The 22,815-nt window shown below is 52.8% G+C and overlaps 1 protein-coding gene across 1 annotated transcript in view; it reads left to right on the top strand.

The window, feature by feature from the left end:
• gripap1 (GRIP1 associated protein 1) overlaps positions 1-22,815 on the top strand; it is a 45,302-nt gene that overhangs the window by 12,670 nt on the left and 9,817 nt on the right. The window contains exons 9-13 of the mRNA XM_078205793.1: positions 975-1,023; positions 3,621-3,691; positions 16,441-16,488; positions 17,469-17,500; positions 20,070-20,117. Coding sequence (XP_078061919.1) covers positions 975-1,023; positions 3,621-3,691; positions 16,441-16,488; positions 17,469-17,500; positions 20,070-20,117 — 248 coding nt within the window. The remainder of the gene's footprint in view (positions 1-974; positions 1,024-3,620; positions 3,692-16,440; positions 16,489-17,468; positions 17,501-20,069; positions 20,118-22,815) is intronic.

The raw sequence follows: 22,815 nt of genomic DNA, 5'->3' as shown, positions 1-22,815 counted from the left end.
TCTGTATCTAACCCCGTGCTGTACCTGTTCTGGGAGTGTTTGATGGGGACAGTGTAGAGGGAGCTTTACTCTGTATCTAACCCCGTGCTGTCCCTGTCCTGGGAGTGTTTGATGGGGGACAGTGTAGAGGGAGCTTTACTCTGTATCTAACCCCGTGCTGTACCTGTCCTGGGAGTGTTTGATGGGGACAGTGTAGAGGGAGCTTCACTCTGTATCTAACCCCGTGCTGTACCTGTCCTGGGAGTGTTTGATGGGGACAGTGTAGAGGGAGCTTCACTCTGTATCTAACCCCGTGCTGTACCTGTCCTGGGAGTGTTTGATGGGGACAGTGTAGAGGGAGCTTTACTCTGTATCTAACCCCGTGCTGTACCTGTCCTGGGAGTGTTTGATGGGGGACAGTGTAGAGGGAGCTTCACTCTGTATCTAACCCCGTGCTGTACCTGTCCTGGGAGTGTTTGATGGGGACAGTGTAGAGGGAGCTTTACTCTGTATCTAACCCCGTGCTGTACCTGTCCTGGGAGTGTTTGATGGGGACAGTGTAGAGGGAGCTTTACTCTGTATCTAACCCCGTGCTGTACCTGTCCTGGGAGTGTTTGATGGGGACAGTGTAGAGGGAGCTTCACTCTGTATCTAACCCCGTGCTGTACCTGTCCTGGGAGTGTTTGATGGGGACAGTGTAGAGGGAGCTTAACTCTGTATCTAACCCCGTGCTGTACCTGTCCTGGGAGTGTTTGATGGGGGACAGTGTAGAGGGAGCTTTACTCTGTATCTAACCCCGTGCTGTACCTGTCCTGGGAGTGTTTGATGGGGGACAGTGTAGAGGGAGCTTCACTCTGTATCTAACCCCGTGCTGTACCTGTCCTGGGAGTGTTTGATGGGGACAGTGTGGAGGGAGCGTGTGAGCTCCCCTGTGTGGGGGGATTGAGTGTGCTGTGAGCTCCCCTGTGCTGATTGTCACTGTTCCTCTCTCCCAGACAGAGTCGAAATGCAGCAAACTGGAACAGAGGCTGAAGGAGTGTAATGGTAAGTGGTTGTGTGCCGTTTGCGAACACCTCTCACTGCTTCGGCGACTCCCTCTCCCCTGGGAGGAGTGCACAATGATAATGTTACTGGGCTGCTGATCCGGAGGCCCAGGCTCATGGGGACATGGGTTCAAATCCCACTTGGACACCTTTTTATTCATTCCTGGGACATGGGCGTCGCTGGCTGGGCCCAGCATTTATTGCCCATCCCTAGTTGCCCCTTGGAGGGCAGTTGAGAGTCACCCACATTGCTGTGGCTCTGGAGTCACATGTAGGCCAGACCGGGTAAGGACGGCAGATTTCCTTCCCTAAAGGAACCAGATGGGTTTTTCCGACAATGGGTCATCAGTAGATTCTTAATTCCAGATATTTTTTACTGAATTCAAATTCCACCGTCTGCCGTGGCGGGATTCGAACCCGGGTCCCCAGAACATTAGCTGAGTTTCTGGATTAATAGTCTGGTGTTAATCCCACTAGACCATCGCCTCCCCATGAATTGGAATTTAAATTCAATTGATGAAGTCTGGGATTGAAAGCTAGTTTCCGTGACGATGACCATGGAACCATCATGGACGACACGGTAGCACAGTGGTTAGCACTGCTGCTTCACAGCTCCAGGGACCTAGGTTCGATTCCCAGCTCGGGTCACTGTCTGTGTGGAGTCTGCACATTCTCCCCGTGTCTGCGTGGGTTTCCTCCGGGTGCTCCGGTTTCCTCTCACAGTCCAGAGATGTGCAGGCTCGGTTGATTGGCCAGGTTAAATTGCCCCTTAGTGTCCCGGGATGCATAGGTTAGAAGGGTTAGTGGGTAAATATGTAGGGATATGGGGATAGGGCCTGGGTGGGATTGTGGTCGGTGCAGACTCGAAGTGCAGAAAGAGGCCATTCGGCCCAGTTGGATTCTATAATCATTAGAAAAACCCATCTGGTTCATTCATGTCCTTTAGGGAAGGAAATCTGCCATCCTTACCCGGTCTGGCCTACATGTGACTCCAGAGCCACAGCAATGTGGCTAACTCTTAAAACATACTCCTCCTGGGAAAAGGCCCCGGCCGGACTCATTCAAAGGGGTGATGGGCATCTGCCCAGGAAAGAGGGGCAACATCTCCCTGTGCCTCTGTCACACAGTGCAGCTGGGGAGGCTGATGGGGAGGGGCACCCATGTGCATGTCCCTGGCATCATCCTCAGGGCTTTCTTAGAACCATAGACAAGTTGCAGCACAGGAGGTCCTTTGGCCCATCTTGTCCATTCCAGCCAGAGGACACCCTTTCTAACCCCACCTTCCTGCAGCCGGCCCGTAGCCCTGTAGCTTCCAGCACTCCAGGTGTGGATCCAGCTGCTGTTTAAAAGAGTTTAGGGTCTCTGCCTCCTCCACCAACTCAGGCAGTGAATTCCAGACACCCACCACCCATGCGTAGAAACGTTCTTCCTCATGTCCCCTCCACACCTCCTGCCGCTTCTCCTGATGCTGTGTCCCCTGCTTCTAGAATTCTCCACCGAGGGAAACAGTTTTATCCTGTCCACCCTCGCTCTCCCCCCGCATCGTTTGGCAAAACTCCATCAAGGCACTCCTCAGCCTGCTTTGTTCCAAGAAAAATAACCCCAATCTCCTCATAGCTACAGGGTGGATGTGGAGATGAGGGGGTGCAGGGGAGGTTCGCACTGCTGCCTCTCAGCGCCAGGGACCCGGGTTCGATTCCCGGCTCGGGTCACTGTCTGTGAGGAGTCTGCACGTTCTCCCCGTGTCTGCGTGGGTTTCCCCCGGGTGCTCCGGTTTCCTCCCACAGTCTGAAAGACGTGCTGGTTAGGGTGCATTGGCCGTGCTAAATTCTCCCTCCGTGTACCCGAACAGGCGTCGGAGTGTGGCGACTGGGGGGATTTTCACAGTAACTTCATTGCAGTGTTAATGTAAGCCTACTTAAGATGGAAATGAGGGTGTGGTGAGTCTCTCTCTCTCTCTCAAAAGCTGGTGGAAGCGTTAACCTTTTTTTTGGGCGGGGGTGGATAGATTCTTGGCACCCAAGGGAGTTGAAAGGTTATCTGGGGATAGACAGATTTGAGGTTAAGTTAACTGAACTTTGAGGATCCAAGTAGGCTCACAACACCGCAATGAAGTTACTGTGAAAATCCCCTAGTCACCACACTCCGGCGCCTGTTCGGGGACACTGAGGGAGAATTTAGCACGGCCAATGCACCCTAACCAGCACGTCTTTCAGACTGTGAGAGGAAACCGGAGCACCCGGAGGAAACCCACGCAGACATGGGGAGAATGTGCAGACTCCACACAGACAGTGACCCAAGCCGGGAATCGAACCCGGGTCCCTGACGCTGTGAGGCAGCAGTGGTAACCACTGTGGTGCCCAACTGTGGCACCGTGTCACGCCAGGTTACAATCCTATCAGCTGTGATTTTTATTAAATGAGGGCGGGGGAGGGGAGCAGGACTTGAGTGGCCGACCCCTACCCCTTGTTTGGATGTGGGGGAGCGGACGCAGAGATACTGCTTGTCATGTTTGTGTGCTGTCTCTCTGGGGGAGGGGGTTTGGGGGGGGGGGGGGTGTCTTGCTCTGAGTATAACTGTGTCTCTCTGTCACTGCAGACATGGAGCTGAAGTGGGAGATGGAACGTGAGGAGAAAAAGCTGTTGAAGGAACAGATTGACGCTTTGGAGGTGAGCGAATGAGAGCGCACGGTGATGCAGAAGAAGTTGCATTGCTCTAGTGCCTTTCTCCATCTCATGTTGGATCCCTGTTGCAGTGCAGGAAATGATGTGGAGATGCCGGCGTTGGACTGGGGTAAACACAGTAAGACGTCTCACAACACCAGGTTAAAGTCCAACAGGTTTATTTAGTAGCAAAATCCACCAGCTTCGTCAGGTGGGTGGGAATTCTGTTCACAAACAGGGCACAGAGACACAAACTCAATTTACAGAATAACGATTAGAATGCAAATCTTTACAGGTAATCAAGTCTTAAAGGTACAGACAATGTGAGTGGAGAGAGTGTTAAGCACAGGTTAAAGAGATGTGTATTGTCTCCAGACAGGACAGTAAGTGAGATTTTGCAAGCCCAGGCAAGTCGTGGGGGTTACAGATAGTGTGACATGAACCCAAGATCCCGGTTGAGGCCGTCCTCATGTGTGCGGAACTTGGCTATCAGTTTCTGCTCAGCGACTCTGCGCTGTCGTGTGTCGCGAAGGCCGCCTTGGAGAACGCTTACCCGAAGATCAGAGGCTGAATGCCCGTGACTGCTGAAGTGCTCCCCAACAGGAAGAGAACAGTCTTGCCTGGTGATTGTCGAGCGGTGTTCATTCATCCGTTGTCGTAGCGTCTGCATGGTTTCCCCAATGTACCATGCCTCGGGACATCCTTTCCTGCAGCGTATCAGGTAGACAACGTTGGCCAAGTTGCAAGAGTATGTACCGTGTACCTGGTGGATGGTGTTCTCACGTGAGATGATGGCATCCGTGTCGATGATCCGGCACGTCTTGCAGAGGTTGCTGTGGCAGGGTTGTGTGGTGTCGTGGTCACTGTTCTCCTGAAGGCTGGGTAGTTTGCTGTGGACAATGGTCTGTTTGAGGTTGTGCGGTTGTTTTGAAGGCAAGAAGTGGGGGTGTGGGGATGGCCTTGGCAAGATGTTCATCTTCATCAATGACATGTTGAAGGCTCCGGAGGAGATGCCGTAGCTTCTCCGCTCCGGGGAAATACTGGACGACGAAGGGTACTCTGTCCATCGTGTCCCGTGTTTGTCTTCTGAGGAGGTCGGTGCGGTTTTTCGCTGTGGCGCGTCGGAACTGTCGATCGATGAGTCGAGCGCCATATCCTGTTCTTATGAGGGCATCTTTCAGCGTCTGGAGGTGTCTGTTGCGATCCTCCTCATCTGATCCTCTTCTGAACAGACACCTCCAGACGCTGAAAGATGCCCTCATAAGAACAGGATGTGGCGCTCGGCTCATCGATCGACAGTTCCGACGCGCCACAGCGAAAAACCGCACCGACCTCCTCAGAAGACAAACACGGGACACGGTGGACAGAGTACCCTTCGTCGTCCAGTACTTCCCCGGAGCGGAGAAGCTACGGCATCTTCTCCGGAGCCTTCAACATATCATTGATGAAGACGAACATCTCGCCAAGGCCATCCCCACACCCCCACTTCTTGCCTTCAAACAACCGCACAACCTCAGACCATTGTCCGCAGCAAACTACCCAGCCTTCAGGAGAACAGTGACCACAACACCACACAACCCTGCCACAGCAACCTCTGCAAGACGTGCCGGATCATCGACACGGATGCCCTCATCTCACGTGAGAACACCATCCACCAGGTACACGGTACATACTCTTGCAACTCGGCCAACGTTGTCTACCTGATACGCTGCAGGAAAGGATGTCCCGAGGCATTGGGGAAACCATGCAGACGCTACGACAACGGATGAATGGACACCACTTGACAATCACCAGGCAAGACTGTTCTCTTCCTGTTGGGGAGCACTTCAGTGGTCACGGGCATTCAGCCTCTGATCTTTGGGTAAGCGTTCTCCAAGGCGGCCTTCACGACACACGACAGCGCAGAGTCACTGAGCAGAAACTGACAGCCAAGTTCCGCACACACGAGGACGGCCTCAACCGGGATCTTGGGTTCATGTCACACTATCTGTAACCCCCACGACTTGCCTGGGCTTGCAAAATCTCACTAACTGTCCTGTCTGGAGACAATACACATCTCTTTAACCTGTGCTTAACCCTCTCTCCACTCACCTTGTTTGTACCTTTTGAGACTTGATTACCTGTAAAGATTTGCATTCCAATCATTATTTTGTAAATTGAGTTTGTGTCTTTATAGCCCTGTTTGTGAACAGAATTCCCACTCACCTGACGAAGGAGCAGCGCTCTGAAAGCTAGTGGATTTTGCTACCAAATAAACCTGTTGGACTTTAACCTGGTGTTGTGAGACTTCTCGCAGTGCAGGAAACGCAGCTGCCAATTTGTGCACAGCAAGCTCCCACAAACAGCAACCTGCTAATGACCCAGATTGCCTACATTTTAGTGACGCCGGTTAAAGGATGAATATCGGCCCAGGGATCGGGAACTCTGTTACCCTTTCAATTTGAGGAAACATTTTAAAGCTCGGTTTTATTGATTTCACCTATTGTCACATGTACTGGGATACAGAAAGTATTGTTTCTTGCGCGCTATACAAACAAAGCATGCCGTTCATAGAGTACAGAGGGGAGAAGGAAAGGAGAGAGTGCAGAATGTAGTGTTACAGTCCTAGCTAGGGTGTAGAGAAAGATCAACTTAATGCAAGGTCGGTCCATTCAAAAGTCTGACAGCAGCAGGGAAGAAGCTGTTCTTGAGTCGGTTGGTGCGTGACCTCAGACTTTTATCTTTTTCCCGACGGAAGAGGCTGGAAGAGAGAATGTCCGGTGTGTGTGGGGTCTTTAATTTATGCTGGCTGTTTTTCCAAGGCAGCGGGAAGTGTAGACAGAGTCCATGGATGGGAGGCTGGTTTGAGTGATGGATTGGGCGACATTCACAACCCTTTGTAGTTCCTTGAGGTCTTGGGCAGAGCAGGAGCCCCAGACCAAGCTGTGATACAACCAGAAAGAATGCTTTCTATGGAGCATCTGTAAAAGTTGGTGAGAGTCGTAGCTGACATGGCAAATTTCCTTAGGCTCCTGAGAAAGTAGAGGTGTTGGTGGGCTTTCGTAACTATAGTGTCGGCATGGGGGGGACCAGGACAGGTTGTTGGTGATCTGGACACCTAAAAACCTGAAGCTCTCGACCCTTTCTACTTTGTCCCCGTTGATGTCGACAGGGGCATGTTCTCCTTTACGCTTCCTGAAGTCGATGCTGCAAGTTTTTAGGTGCCCAGATCACCAACGACCTGTCCTGGTCCCCCCCACGCCGACACTATAGTTAAGAAAGCCCCACCAACGCCTCTACTTTCTCAGGAGACTAAGGAAATTTGACATGTCAGCTACGACTCTCACCAACTTTTACAGATGCCCATAGAAAGCATTCTTTCCGGTTGTATCACAGCTTGGTCTGGGCTCCTGCTCTGCCCAAGACCGCAAGGACCTACAAAGGGTTGTGAATGTCGCCCAATCCATCACTCAAACCAGCCTCCCATCCATTGACTCTGTCTACACCTCCCGCTGCCTCGGGAAAAGCAGCAGCATAATTAAGGATCTCGCACACCCCAGATATACTGCAATGAAGTTACTGTGAAAATCCCCTAGTCGCCACACTCCGGCGCCTGTTCGGGTAACACTGAGGGAGAATTTAGCACGGCCAATGCGCCCTAACCAGCACGTCTTTCACACTGGGAGGAAACCGGAGCACCCACAGATACGGGGGAGAATGTGCAGACTCCGCACAGACAGTGACCCGAGTCCGGGAATTGAACTCTGGTACCTGGCGCTGTGAGGCAGCAGTGCTAATCACTGTGCCACCCTCTCAGCCTTTGTTTCTCCAAGGGAAACAGTCTCAACCTCTCCAATCTATCCTCATAACAGCTCTTCATAATTTAAGTAATAACTGAATGAAATAGCATTTTATATTTATAAAGGAAGGGGGAAAGACAGCCTCTTTCTGTTCCCAGCTCTCGTGGTGCTCAAGGCAAACTGTATCTGTTCCCGTAGCTAATTATTCCTGGAACAGGTCACTAGCTTGTCGCTGGGGTGGGGGAGCCGGTGCTTGTAGCCACTCTGCATCAGTTAAGACCCAGGTCAGAAACTCCAAGGTATTTTCTGAAGTTCGCTAGACCCTAAACGTTTTGATTCTGGCATGAGGAAGAGCAGAAGGTGTTTCACTCCAGGTATGATTCCAGTGACCCACAAGGAAGCTTTTATCAAACCAAGTTTATTTAATAACACATGTTCGAACATAACAAAAAGAATTAGCAAATCTTTTACCAATTACAAGATTTAAACATGACACAATATCTGGACTGGAAACGCCAGCTCTTTTCTCTCCTTACAGGTGCTGCCAGACCTGCTGAGATTTTCCAGCATTTTCTCTCTTAGTTTCAGATTCCAGCATCCGCAGTAATTTGCTTTGATACTATATGAACCTTAGCAGCTAGCTATCTCCTGTTCCAAGTCAAACGCTATCCCATAAACATACATCCCTCTCCAGACTTGGCACAGAAAGCGAGTCTGCTCGTGATACTGGATTTTGCAGCTTTTATTTAAACACCACCTGTCAACTAATCCTTTGAATGTTGGATCAAATCTCTGAAGGTCCTTAGTCCTGGAACTTTCAGGAAACCTCGGGGGAGAGAGAGAGACACTGCCTCCTTCCTCTAGATTCTGGCAGCAACTGAGAAACAAAACTTAACACGTGGAATGCTCGGTTTTAAAAGAAAATGCTGTCCGCAGACTTATCACCTGACCTGTCAGTCATCCACAAATCAGACTCCACTCAGCAATCCTCAAAGGACCATAAAACCCCAGGACACTGCATTAATCCAGATTAAAACCAACATGGTATCAATTATACTGCTTCAGTAACAATACAGGACAGCAGCCGCAGACAACACGGCTCTGATAAAATGCCGAGGCCTGCTGGAAGCGTCCTGCAAAGGAACACGATTCAAGTACGTTTCTTAAAGTCACAGTGTCGTCCGTCTCACATGGTTGACGGGGAGAGTCTCCCGCTCTTACCGCCAGCCATCGGCGTGTGTTGGGAGGATTCTGCAGGTTGATACTCCACCCCGTTTGGCTGCACCTTCCCTTGGCTGTCAACCCCTGGGGTGGGACTCGAACCCAGGCCTTCTGGCTCAGAGGCAGGGACGCTAAGCCGCTGCGTCACCAGACCGCACACTACATCAGGGGCGGCACGGTGAAGCAGCGGTTGTCACTGCTGCCTCACGGCACCAGGGACCCGAGTTCGATTCCCGGTCACTCTGTGCGGAGTCTGCACATTCTCCCCGTGTCTGCGTGGGTTTCCTCCGGGTGCTCCGGTTTCCTCCCACAGTCCGAAAAGATACAAAAGTCTGAGGTCACGCACCAACCGACTCAAGAACAGCTTCTTCCCTGCTGCTGTCAGACTTTTGAATGGACCGACCTCGCGTTAAGTTGATCTTTCTCTGCACCCTAGCTATGACTGGAACACTACATTCTGCACCTTCTCCTTTCCTTCTCTATGAACAGTATGCTTTGTCTGTATAGTGTGCAAGAAACAATACTTTTCACTAAACACGTGAGAAGAATAAATCAAATCAAAAAGATGTGCAGGTTAGGTGGATTGGCCATGCTAAATTGCCCCTCCGTGTCCTAGAATGTGTAGGTTAGAGGGATAAATATGTGGGGATCGGGGCTGGAACGTGATTGTTGTTGGTGCAGACTCGATGGGCCGAATGGTCCATTCTGCACTGTAGGGTTTCAAGACATCAATAAGTGCGTACTATATCGCAACTTGTTATAGATAGGAGGGAGGGAGAGTCGATTTAAACCCCGATTTCTCCCCTCACCGCCTGTCCATCAACAGAAAGGTATTTCTGATACCCTCATTTTATAGGCAGCAGCCGTTCTTCCCAATCCCCTCAGTTTTGCTGTGCTCTAATTTTTTATTCGTAATCACAGTCAACTCAGAGGGTTAGTTTATTTAGCACACATTCAAACCAGGGGATGAGGGTTTGAAACGTGTTCCCCCCCCCCCCCCCCCCCAACACGCTTTGCATTCGTCCAATGAAAGGGGGATAAATAAAGAGAGGTCTGGAGGAAATAAAGAATTGTTTCGGGCAAGTCCGCAATCAAAGACAGTGGTGAGGTCAGCAGGTCGAAAACCGATGCTGAATAATCCACTTTTCCAGTCGATTTGATTTCCCTTGGGTACGTGGAGATGAATTAGACTTGTCGGCACTGGTACAGGGGCTCTGCAGTGCCAGTAGAAAGGGTGTAGATGGGAGACCAGGCAGTTAAACGTGGACGGGGATCTGCCTCTTCCCCACCGCTTGCTAGATGGGAAATGTCAATCGTTGCTGCTGTACAAGCCAGTTGCCTCCAGCTTGCGGGTGGGATCATGTGATTTCCACCTCTTCGGGGTGGCAGGGTCCTTTGTCCTAGCAGACTGGTCTCCATTGGCCAAGACTAACCCAAGAAATGTAACTGGCCTTTGTAGAATTCCTCTCGAAGTGAATGCTGATATTGTACTGGCCTTCCTAACGACCAACTCGACCTGCAAGTTAACCTTAAGAGAATCCTGAACCAAGACTCCAGTCCCTTTGCGCTCCCGATTTCTGAATTCTTTCCCCATTTAGAAAATAGCCGACGACTCTATTCTTCCCACCAAAGTACAGAACCCCTCACTTTCCCGCATCGTATTCCATCTGCAGCTTCTTCACCCACTCTCCTCGCCTGTTGCCACTCCTCAGCCTCCTGTAGTCTCGAATGGTTGACTAAATCACTCACGCCTCAGCCCCTGAAAGCAGTGCCCCCCCCCCCCCCCCCTTGTGGGGCATCACTTGGCACCTTCTCCAAACAGGAGTCGGGTTGAGGGGAAGTGGGGGAGAAAGGAGGGGAGGAGGAGGAAGGGAGCCCTTGTAAATCCTCCTCACGGACCACATTCCAGTCATAGAATCCCTACCGTGAAGAAGGAGGCCATTCGGCCCATTGAGTCTGCACCGACTACAGTCCCATCCAGGCTCTATCTCCGCAACCCCACACATTTACCCTAGCTAGTCCCCCTGACACTAGGGTTAATTTAGCGTGGCCAATCCACCTAACCCGCACGTCTTTCAGACTGAGCGAGGAAACCGGAGCACCCGGAGGAAACCCACACAGACACGGGGAGAACGTGCAGACTCCACACAGACAGTGACCCGAGCCGGGAAACGAACCCAGGTCCCTGACGCTGTGAGGCAGCAGTGCTAACCGCTGTGCCATCCCGAGTTCACTCTAGTGCCGCCAAGTGGACTGTCCGTCCCTCAGTCAGACTCCCACCTCCTGATTCCGCGCCCCACTCGCTCTCCGTCGTCCTGGTTCCAGGGTCGTTGAGTGCCGCAAGTGACCAGGACTGGTTACGAAGAGAAGGTGCAGCCTGGGGAGGGGAAAGCAGCGCTGTGTGGGATGGAAAACCGGCTGGGAATGGAAAACCACATCTGGAAGAAACCGCAGGACCGAAATAACTGTCCGGCTCCTTTCAAACTCCGTCCCCTCTGAATGATGACGGAGATAGAACATAGAAAAACTACAGCACAAACAGGCCCTTCAGCCCACAAGTTGCGCCGGTCATGTCCCTACCTACCTAGGCTTATATATAGGCGTACCTATAACCCTCAATCCTATTAAGTCCCATGTACTCATCCTGGAATCTCTTAAAAGACCCTATCGAGTTTGCCTCCACCACCACTGACGGCAGCCGATTCCACTCACCCACCACCCTCTGTGTGAAAAACTTACCCCTGACATTTCCTCTGTACCTACCCCCCAGCACCTTAAACCTGTGTCCTCTCGTAGCAGCCATTTCAGCCCTGGGAAAAAGCCTCCGAGAATCCACCCGATCTATACCTCTCAACATCTTGGACACCTCTATCAGGTCACCTCTCATCCTTCGTCTCTCCAAGGAGAAAAGACTGAGCTCCCTCAACCTCTCCTCATAAGGCATGCCAACCAATCCAGGCAACATCGTTGTAAATCTCCTCTGCACCCTTTCAATCATTTCCACATCCCTCCTGTAATGAGGCGACCAGAACTGAGCACAGTACTCCAAGTGGGGTCTGACGAGGGTCTTATATAGCTGCATCATTATCCCCGGACTCCTAAACTCAATCCCTCGATTGATAAAGGCCAGCACACCATACGCCTTCTTAACCACCTCCTCCACCTGCGGGGCCGATTTTAGAGTCCGATGGACCCGGACCCCAAGGTCCTTCTGATCCTCCACAGTACTAAGAGTCTTTCCCTTTATATTGTACTCCTTCATCCCATTCGACATACCAAAATAGACCACGACGCATTTATCTGGGTTGAAGTCCATCTGCCACTTCTCCGCCCAGTCTTGCATCCTATCCATGTCCCTCTGACATCCCTCCAGACTATCCACAACCCCACCAACCTTCTGATCCTCTACAGTACCAAGAGTCTTTCCCTTTATATTGTACTCCTTCATCCCATTTGGAGATTTTAAAAACAGGCTTTATTTTTGCGCTGTGGCAAGCGAGCCCCTGCTCCAGCGCACCGGAGAGCCCTGAACAACGGCTCACACACACTCTTAAACTTACAGATTGAGCTACAAGTAATTGAGCACATACCAATCAAAGATCTGTGTTTGTTCCGAGATTATTGCTGGAATGTTACTGGCACGCCAGCCTCGGAATCGGGGGGTGGGGGGAGTGGACGGTGTGGGGGGGGGGGGGGGGGGGGGTGTGTGGATGGTGTCAGGTGGGGTGGGGGGGCGGGTGTGGGGAGGCGGGCGGGGGGGGGGGGGGGGGGGGGGGTGCCGACGCTTGCAGAACGGAATTCTCCGTTGGCCTCGGGTGGAATTCTGCGAGCCTCGCCTGAGCGAGGTTGTTGAATACCGGCCTGTTTCTCTGTAGGGGGAGGAGATGACCCAGTGGTATTATCGCCAGATTATTAATCTGGAAACGCAGCAAATGTTTCGGGGACCCGGGTTCGAATCCCGCCACGGCAGCTGGTGGAATTTGAATTCCACAAGAAATATCTGGAATTAAGAATGACCATGAAGCCATTGTCGATTGTCGGAAAAACCCATCTGGTTCACTAATGTCCTTTTAGGGGAGGAGAACTGCCATCCTTGCACCAGTCTGGCCTACACGTGACTCCAGAGCCACAGCAATGTGGTTGACTTTCAGCTGCCTTCCAAGGGCAATGAGGGATGGGCAATAAATGTTGGCCCAGCCAGCGACGCCCATGTCCCACAAATGAAGGAAAAAAAAATCTATGTCCACTCGCAACTAATACTACATAAGGTGTAACATAATTTGTCCAATTGCAACTTGTGCACGTCTACTCAATTATAATATCATCAAGCAAATGTGTTACTCCACCTACCATCTAGACACAAGTATGTTGGATGTATGACTGACCAATGATATCAACCTCCCATGTCCAAACACACAGCGACCAGCTGGAGCTGCAAATGGTTGAATGGAAGTCTCCTGTGTTTACTGTGTGACTGAAGCCTCCCTTGTAATTGACAATTTAATGGTCCTTGGACTCTTGAAGCTCTGGTTCCTCGGAGCTTCCCAGTGTGACAGAGTTTAACAGCAAGCAATTTGTTTTTTAAAAAAACTGCTATGATTATTGTTAGCGTATGGATCACAAGCCCCGAAGTTTGTTATGAAGCCTGATGGACCCCAACAGTCTCTCTATTTTGACATTAGTGTGAGGACAAGGTGTTTCACTCCAGGTGTGATTCTACTGACACACGAGGCAGCTTTTATCAAAACAAACTTTGTTTAACAACACAGTTTAATTATCACAAATGAATCAGCTTAACATTTAACAATACTTAAACATGACAAAATACAATTCCTAACTGCTAACCTATCACTATTAGTTCCACTTCAAGCAATATTCCTCTTAGAGTTAAACTCCTCTTCACAATCAAAGAACAGTACAGCACAGGAAACAGGCCCTTCGGCCCTCCAAGCCTGTGCCGCTCATTGGTCCAACTGGACCATTCGTTTGTATCCCTCCATTCCCAGACTGCTCATGTGACTATCCAGGTAAGTCTCAAACGATGTCAGTGTGTCTGCCTCCACCTACTTGGCAGCGCATTCCAGGCCCCCACCACTCTGTGTAAAAAAAAAAAAGTCCCTCTGATATCTGAGTTATACCTCGCCCCTCTCACCTTGAGCCCGTGACCCCTCGTGATCGTCACCTCAGACCTGGGAAAAAGCTTCCCACTGTTCACCCTATCTATACCCTTCATAATTTTGTACACCTCTATTAGGTCTCCCCTCATTCTCCGTCTTTCCAGGGAGAACAAGCCCAGTTTACCCAATCTCTCCTCATAGCTAAGCCCTCCATACCAGGCAACATCTTGGTCAACCTTCTCTGTACTCTCTCTAAAACCTCCACGTCCTTCTGGTAGTGCGGCGACCAGAACTCAAAATGTGGCCTAACCAGCGTTCTGTACAGCTGCAACATCAGACTCCAGCTTTTATACTCTATACCCCGTCCTATAAAGGCAAGCATACCATATGCCTTCTTCACCACCTTCTCCACCTGTGCTGCCACCTTCAAGGATTTGTGGACTTGCACACCTAGGTCCCTCTGTGTTTCTATACTCTTGATGGCTCTGCCATTTATTGTATAACTCCCCCCTACATTAGTTCTTCCAAAATGCATCACTTCGCACTTATCTGGATTAAATTCCATCTGCCATTTCTCCGTCCAATTTTCCAGCCTATCTATATCCTGCTGTATTACTTGACAACGCTCATCGCTATCCGCAAGTCCAGCCATCTTCGTGTCATCCGCAAACTTGCTGATAACAGCAGTTACACCTTCTTCCAAATCATTTATATATATCACAAATAGCAGAGGCCCCAGTACAGAGCCCTGCGGAACACCACTGGTCACAGACCTCCAGCCGGAAAAAGACCCTTTGACTGTTACCCTCTGTCTCCTGTGGCCAAGCCAGTTCTCCACCCATCTAGCCACTTCTCCTTGTATCCCATGAGCCTTAACCTTCTTAACCAACCTGCCATGATGGACTTTGTCAAATGCCTTACTGAAATCCATATAGACGACATCCACGGCCCTTCCTTCGTCAACTGTTTTTGTCACTTCCTCAAAAAACTCCACCAAATTTGTAAGGCACGACCTCCCTCTTACAAAACCATGCTGTCTGTCACTAATGAGATTGTTCCGTTCTAAATGCGCATACATCCTGTCTCTAAGAATCCTCTCCAACGACTTCCCTACCACGGACGTCAAGCTCACTGGCCTATAAATACCCGGGTTATCCCTGCTACCCTTAAATAACGGTACCACATTCGCTATCCTCCAATCCTCAGGGACCTCACCTGTGTCCAACGAAGAGACAAAGATTTCCGTCAGAGGCCCAGCAATTACAACTCTTGTCTCCCTGAGCAGTCTAGGATAGATGCCATCAGGCCTTGGGGATTTGTCAGTTTTAATGCTACCTAAAAAACCTAACACTTCCTCCCTTGTAATGGAGATTCTCTCTAACGGGTTAACACCTCCCTCTGAGACACTCCCAGTCGACAAGTCCCTCTCCTTTGTGAATACCAATGCAAAGTATTCATTTAGGATAGTTAGCAATGCACGGGCTTATGTGCTTGTACTTGCTAACATCCTGAGAGACTTTGAACACCTCTGGAGAGAGAGAGGGACATGATGTGGAGATGCCGGCATTGGACTGGGGTAAACACAATAAGAAGTCTCACAACACCAGGTTAAAGTCCAACAGGTTTATTTGGGAGCAAAAGCCACTAGTTTTCGGAACAGGCTGTCCCTTCGTCAGGTGGGTGGGAGTTCTGATCACAAACAGGGCACAAAGACACTAACTCAATTTACATGAATAATGATTGGAATGCGAGTCTTTACAGCTAATCAAGTCTTAAAGGTACAGACAGTGTGAGTGGAGAGAGCATGAGCACAGGTTAAAGAGATGTGTATTGTCTCCAGGACAGCTGGTAAGATTTTGCACATCCAGGCAGGTTGTGGGGGTTACAGATAGTGTGACATGAACCCAATATCCCGGCTTAGGCCATCCTCATGCATGCGGAACTTGGCTATCAGTCTCTGCTCAGCGACTCTGCGCTGTCGTGTGTTGTGAAGGCCGCCTTGGAGAACACTTACCCGGAGATCAGAGGCTGAATGCCCGTGACCGCTGAAGTGCTCCCCAACAGGAAGAGAACAGTCTTGCCTGCTGCCCCAAACAGCAGAGAGAGCGACAGAAAGACAATCCTTGAAGAACTGGGCAGGAAACTGATTTAGCAATGAAAGAGAGCTGTGTGTTTTTCTCTGCCACCAAGATAAACAGAAGTGTGCTGTCTCAGATAAAAACAAACCCATCCCGAGTGAAAATCAATCATCAGCCTGCACTCCCATTCATGTGAGCTGCCTGCTGTAGACCATTTGGCACCGTTTAAAAGAGCTGAATTTTAAACATACCCCAGCCAAGAAATATGGTGAAAATATGTTTCTTAAAGGCACAGTATTGTCACATTACAAACCCTTTCAGTCCATATTCCCACTGATGGATTATTTGACGATCGAAACATTTATGCTCACAGGAAGTGACACTAAAATATTCAGCACCAGAGCGAAACAGAATGCCAGAGTACAAAGTTACAGACATTAGTGGCTTCAGGCCTACATGCAGGGGAGTCCCAGCCTGCCAGGGGTGGGGGGAGAGGCTAATGATTGGGCGCTGGGCAGATCCCGTTTTTCAAATTCCTTCTTCTCTTCCCCGTTTGCCAGGCCTGGAAGCAGAGCGAAGTGAACAAACTGCAGGAGGAGATCAGTAAGGTACAGTGTCTGCCTTTGACAAATGGGATTCGCGGGCGCCCCTCCCCTCCCCTCCCCTCCCATAGGGGGCTCTCTAAGCTGGTCTCCTGGGTGCACAAGGTGGCACGCTGGCACTACCCAGGGTCACCCGTTGCTCAATTAAGTTTATTTTAATAGTGTCACGCGTAGGCTTACATTAACACTGCAATGAAGTTACTGTGAAAATCCCCCAGTGGCCACACTCCGGCGCCTGTTCGGGTAACACTGAGGAAGAATTTAACACGGCCAATCCACCTAACCAGCACGTCTTTCAGACTGTGGGAGGAAACCGGAGCACCCGGAGGAAACCCACGCAGACACGGGGAGAACGTGCAGACTCCACACAGACAGTGACCCAAGCCGGGAATCGAACCCGGGTCCCTGGCGCTGTGAGGCAGCAGCGCTAACCCACTGTGTCGCCCAGTTAGGGACTCCGCTGGAAGGGGCAGGTTGGGTTGGCGAGCTATCCCAGCCTGCTGTACCATCAGGAGGCGCTGGTCTGTCCACTCGCTGTCTCTGCCATTCCTCGGACTTTCCCCCTCACACCCCCCCCCCCACGTCTCTGGACTGTTGGGATGACAGTGCGCTTCATGTGGGAGACACTCAGTGGCAGCCGGGGTTCCTGCCCTTGCCTCTGCCCCTCAGCTCACACTGAGGCAGGGTGGGGGAATGGGGGAAGTTAAGATAACCCCAGCCTGAGCCCCAGCTCCATCCATAATGTGATTCAACCAGCGGCTGGGCGAGGGGAGGGAAGCTTCACACAGACTGGGTGTGACCGGAGCGGACGGGTAGGCCTGTGGGTGCAGGGTTACATTGGAATGGACCGGCGTGCACACAAACGGGTGCGCATGCTCCCGCTCGCCCGCTCTTACACACTCGCCCGCTCCTATTCGCTCGCGCTTTCTCGCACACGAACTCAAATGCTGACGTGTCTGATTGTTTTTTCCTGTCCCCACACATAGCTCTCGGAGAAACTTAAGAAGAAACAAGAGAGGTGAGTCCGTCCCAGCGACCTGAGCATCCCGTGCTGTACCTGCCTGGGAGTGTTTGATGGGGACAGTGTAGAGGGAGCTTTACTCTGTATCTAACCCCGTGCTGTACCTGCCTGGGAGTGTTTGATGGGGACAGTGTAGAGGGAGCTTTACTCTGTATCTAACCCCGTGCTGTACCTGTCCTGGGAGTGTTCGATGGGGGACAGTGTAGAGGGAGCGTTACTCTGTATCTAACCCCGTGCTGTACCTGTCCTGGGAATGTTTGATGGGGACAGTGTAGAGGGAGCTTTACTCTGTATCTAACCCCGTGCTGTACCTGTCCTGGGAGTGTTTGATGGGGGACAGTGTAGAGAGAGCTTTAAGGATGAGATTTCTAAATTCTTGGAAGTGCAGGGTCGGATTAAGACAAGTCAGCATGGATTTAGTAAGGGGAGGTCGTGCCTGACAAACCTGTTAGAGTTCTTTGAAGAGATAACAAATAGGTTAGACCAAGGAGAGCCAATGGATGTTATCTATCTTGACTTCCAAAAGGCCTTTGACAAGGTGCCTCACGGGAGACTGCTGAGTAAAATAAGGGCCCATGGTATTCGAGGCAAGGTACTAACATGGATTGACGATTGGCTGTCAGACAGAAGGCAGAGAGTTGGGATAAAAGGTTCTTTCTCAGAATGGCAACCGGTGACAAGTGGTGTCCCGCAGGGTTCAGTGTTGGGGCCACAGCTGTTCTCTTTATATATTAACGATCTAGATGACGGGACTGGGGGCATTCTGGCCAAGTTTGCCGATGATACAAAGATAGGTGGAGGGGCAGGTAGTATTGAGGAGGTGGGGAGGCTGCAGAAAGATTTAGACAGTTTAGGAGAGTGGTCCAAGAAGTGGCTGATGAAATTCAACGTGGGCAAGTGCGAGGTCGTACACTTTGGAAAAAAGAATAGAGGCATGGACTATTTTCTAAACGGTGACAAAATTCATAATGCTAAAGTGCAAAGGGACTTGGGAGTCCTAGTCCAGGATTCTCTAAAGGTAAACTTGCAGGTTGAGTCCGTAATTAAGAAAGCAAATGTAATGTTGTCATTTATCTCAAGAGGCTTGGAATACAAAAGCAGGGATGTACTTCTGAGGCTTTATAAAGCACTGGTTAGGCCCCATTTGGAGTACTGTGAGCAATTTTGGGCCCCACACCTCAGGAAGGACATACTGGCACTGGAGCGGGTCCAGCGGAGATTCACACGGATGATCCCAGGAATGGTAGGCCTGACATACGATGAACGTCTGAGGATCGTGGGATTATATTCATTGGAGTTTAGGAGGTTGAGGGGAGATCTGATAGAAACTTACAAGATAATGAACGGCTTAGATAGGATGGACGTAGGGAAGTTGTTTCCATTAACAGGGGAGACTAGGACGCGGGGGCACAGCCTTAGAATAAAAGGGAGTCACTTTAGAACAGAGATGAGGAGAAATTTCTTCAGCCAGAGAGTGGTGGGTCTGTGGAATTCATTGCCACAGAGGGCTGTGGAGGCCGAGACGTTGAGCGTCTTCAAGACAGAAATTGATAAATTCTTGATTTCTCGAGGAATTAAGGGCTATGGGGAGAGAGCGGGTAAATGGAGTTGAAATCAACCATGATTGAATGGTGGAGTGGACTCGATGGGCCGAATGGCCTTACTTCCGCTCCTATGTCTTATGGTCTTATGGTCTACTCTGTATCTAACCCCGTGCTGTACCTGTCCTGGGAGTGTTTGATGGGGACAGTGTAGAGGGAGCTTTACTCTGTGTCTAACCCCGTGCTGTCCCTGTCCTGGGAGTGTTTGATGGGGACAGTGTAGAGGGAGCTTTACTCTGTATCTAACCCCGTGCTGTACCTGTCCTGGGAGTGTTTGATGGGGACAGTGTAGAGGGAGCTTTACTCTGTATCTAACCCCGTGCTGTACCTGTCCAGGGAGTGTTTGATGGGGACAGTGTAGAGGGAGCTTTACTCTGTATCTAACCCCGTGCTGTACCTGTCCTGGGAGTGTTTGATGGGGACAGTGCAGAGGGAGCTTTACTCTGTATCTAACCCCGTGCTGTACCTGTCCTGGGAGTGTTTGATGGGGGACAGTGTAGAGGGTGCTTTACTCTGTATCTAACCCCGTGCTGTACCTGTCCTGGGAGTGTTTGATGGGGGACAGTGTAGAGGGAGCTTTACTCTGTATCTAACCCCGTGCTGTACCTGTCCTGGGAGTGTTTGATGGGGGACAGTGTAGAGGGAGCTTTACTCTGTATCTAACCCCGTGCTGTACCTGTCCTGGGAGTGTTTGATGGGGGACAGTGTAGAGAAAGTCTGGGTGCTCTGATGCTTTGTCTCTCATCTATTCTACTCGAGAGAGGTGATGATCGAGGTGCGTAGGTACTCGGGATGGAGGCGGGTCAGATACTTTCACAGTGATATTGAAAGGCAGCACAGGCTGGAGGGGACGAATGGCCTCGTTGTGTCCTGATGGAATGTGTGTGCGAAGGTGGCCCGTGATTCTGCCCGCTCTCAGAGCCAGCACGTTACCAACTCTCTGTCTCTTTCTCTCCTCTCTCTAGCTTCCTGCATCTGCAGTCTGAGAAGGAAGCACTCTACAATGACAGCAGGTATGCAGTAAACACACACACCGGTTAGAGGCTGGGCAGAGGGCAGCAACATTCACCTCATGTGGAGCGCCGCACTGTGGGAGGGTCAGTGCTGAGGGAGCGCCGCACTGTGGGAGGGTCAGTGCTGAGGGAGCGCCGCACTGTGGGAGGGTCAGTGCTGAGGGAGCGCCGCACTGTGGGAGGGTCAGGGCTGAGGGAGCACCGCACTGTGGGAGGGTCAGTGCTGAGGGAGCGTCGCACTGTGGGAGGGTCAGTGCTGAGGGAACGCCGCACTGTGGGAGGGTCAGTGCTGAGGGAGCGCCGCACTGTGGGAGGGTCAGTGCTGAGGGAGCGCCGCACTGTGGGAGGGTCAGTGCTGAGGGAGCGCCGCACTGTGGGAGGGTCAGTGCTGAGGGAGCGCCGCACTGGGAGGGTCAGTGCTGAGGGAGCGCCGCACTGTGGGAGGGTCAGTGCTGAGGGAGCGCCGCACTGTGGGAGGGTCAGTGCTGAGGGAGCGCCGCACTGTGGGAGGGTCAGTGCTGAGGGAGCGCCGCACTGTGGGAGGGTCAGTGCTGAGGGAGCGCCGCACTGTGGGAGGGTCAGTGCTGAGGGAGCGCCGCACTGTGGGAGGGTCAGTGCTGAGGGAGCGCCACACTGTGGGAGGGTCAGTGCTGAGGGAGCGCCGCACTGTGGGAGGGTCAGTGCTGAGGGAGCGCCGCACTGTGGGAGGGTCAGTGCTGAGGGAGCGCCGCACTGTGGGAGGGTCAGTGCTGAGGGAGCGCCGCACTGTGGGAGGGTCAGTGCTGAGGGAGCGCCGCACTGTGGGAGGGTCAGGGCTGAGGGAGCACCGCACTGTGGGAGGGTCAGTGCTGAGGGAGCGTCGCACTGTGGGAGGGTCAGTGCTGAGGGAACGCCGCACTGTGGGAGGGTCAGTGCTGAGGGAGCGCCGCACTGTGGGAGGGTCAGTGCTGAGGGAGCGCCGCACTGTGGGAGGGTCAGTGCTGAGGGAGCGCCACACTGTGGGAGGGTCAGTGCTGAGGGAGCGCCGCACTGTGGGAGGGTCAGTGCTGAGGGAGCGCCGCACTGTGGGAGGGTCAGTGCTGAGGGAGCGCCGCACTGTGGGAGGGTCAGTGCTGAGGGAGCGCCGCACTGTGGGAGGGTCAGTGCTGAGGGAGCGCCGCACTGTGGGAGGGTCAGGGCTGAGGGAGCACCGCACTGTGGGAGGGTCAGTGCTGAGGGAGCGTCGCACTGTGGGAGGGTCAGTGCTGAGGGAACGCCGCACTGTGGGAGGGTCAGTGCTGAGGGAGCGCCGCACTGTGGGAGGGTCAGTGCTGAGGGAGCGCCGCACTGTGGGAGGGTCAGTGCTGAGGGAGCGCCGCACTGTGGGAGGGTCAGTGCTGAGGGAGCGCCGCACTGGGAGGGTCAGTGCTGAGGGAGCGCCGCACTGTGGGAGGGTCAGTGCTGAGGGAGCGCCGCACTGTGGGAGGGTCAGTGCTGAGGGAGCGCCGCACTGTGGGAGGGTCAGTGCTGAGGGAGCGCCGCACTGTGGGAGGGTCAGGGCTGAGGGAGCACCGCACTGTGGGAGGGTCAGTGCTGAGGGAGCGTCGCACTGTGGGAGGGTCAGTGCTGAGGGAACGCCGCACTGTGGGAGGGTCAGTGCTGAGGGAGCGCCGCACTGTGGGAGGGTCAGTGCTGAGGGAGCGCCGCACTGTGGGAGGGTCAGTGCTGAGGGAGCGCCGCACTGTGGGAGGGTCAGTGCTGAGGGAGCGCCGCACTGGGAGGGTCAGTGCTGAGGGAGCGCCGCACTGTGGGAGGGTCAGTGCTGAGGGAGCGCCGCACTGTGGGAGGGTCAGTGCTGAGGGAGCGCCGCACTGTGGGAGGGTCAGTGCTGAGGGAGCGCCGCACTGTGGGAGGGTCAGTGCTGAGGGAGCGCCGCACTGTGGGAGGGTCAGTGCTGAGGGAGCGCCGCACTGTGGGAGGGTCAGTGCTGAGGGAGCGCCACACTGTGGGAGGGTCAGTGCTGAGGGAGCGCCGCACTGTGGGAGGGTCAGTGCTGAGGGAGCGCCGCACTGTGGGAGGGTCAGTGCTGAGGGAGCGCCGCACTGTGGGAGGGTCAGTGCTGAGGGAGCGCCGCACTGTGGGAGGGTCAGTGCTGAGGGAGCGCCGCACTGTGGGAGGGTCAGGGCTGAGGGAGCACCGCACTGTGGGAGGGTCAGTGCTGAGGGAGCGTCGCACTGTGGGAGGGTCAGTGCTGAGGGAACGCCGCACTGTGGGAGGGTCAGTGCTGAGGGAGCGCCGCACTGTGGGAGGGTCAGTGCTGAGGGAGCGCCGCACTGTGGGAGGGTCAGTGCTGAGGGAGCGCCACACTGTGGGAGGGTCAGTGCTGAGGGAGCGCCGCACTGTGGGAGGGTCAGTGCTGAGGGAGCGCCGCACTGTGGGAGGGTCAGTGCTGAGGGAGCGCCGCACTGTGGGAGGGTCAGTGCTGAGGGAGCGCCGCACTGTGGGAGGGTCAGTGCTGAGGGAGCGCCGCACTGTGGGAGGGTCAGGGCTGAGGGAGCACCGCACTGTGGGAGGGTCAGTGCTGAGGGAGCGTCGCACTGTGGGAGGGTCAGTGCTGAGGGAACGCCGCACTGTGGGAGGGTCAGTGCTGAGGGAGCGCCGCACTGTGGGAGGGTCAGTGCTGAGGGAGCGCCGCACTGTGGGAGGGTCAGTGCTGAGG

Source organism: Mustelus asterias, unplaced genomic scaffold (assembly GCF_964213995.1).
Source record: "Mustelus asterias unplaced genomic scaffold, sMusAst1.hap1.1 HAP1_SCAFFOLD_987, whole genome shotgun sequence".
Classification (NCBI taxonomy): Eukaryota; Metazoa; Chordata; class Chondrichthyes; order Carcharhiniformes; family Triakidae; genus Mustelus; species Mustelus asterias.
This window is presented reverse-complemented; position numbering and strand designations above follow the sequence as displayed.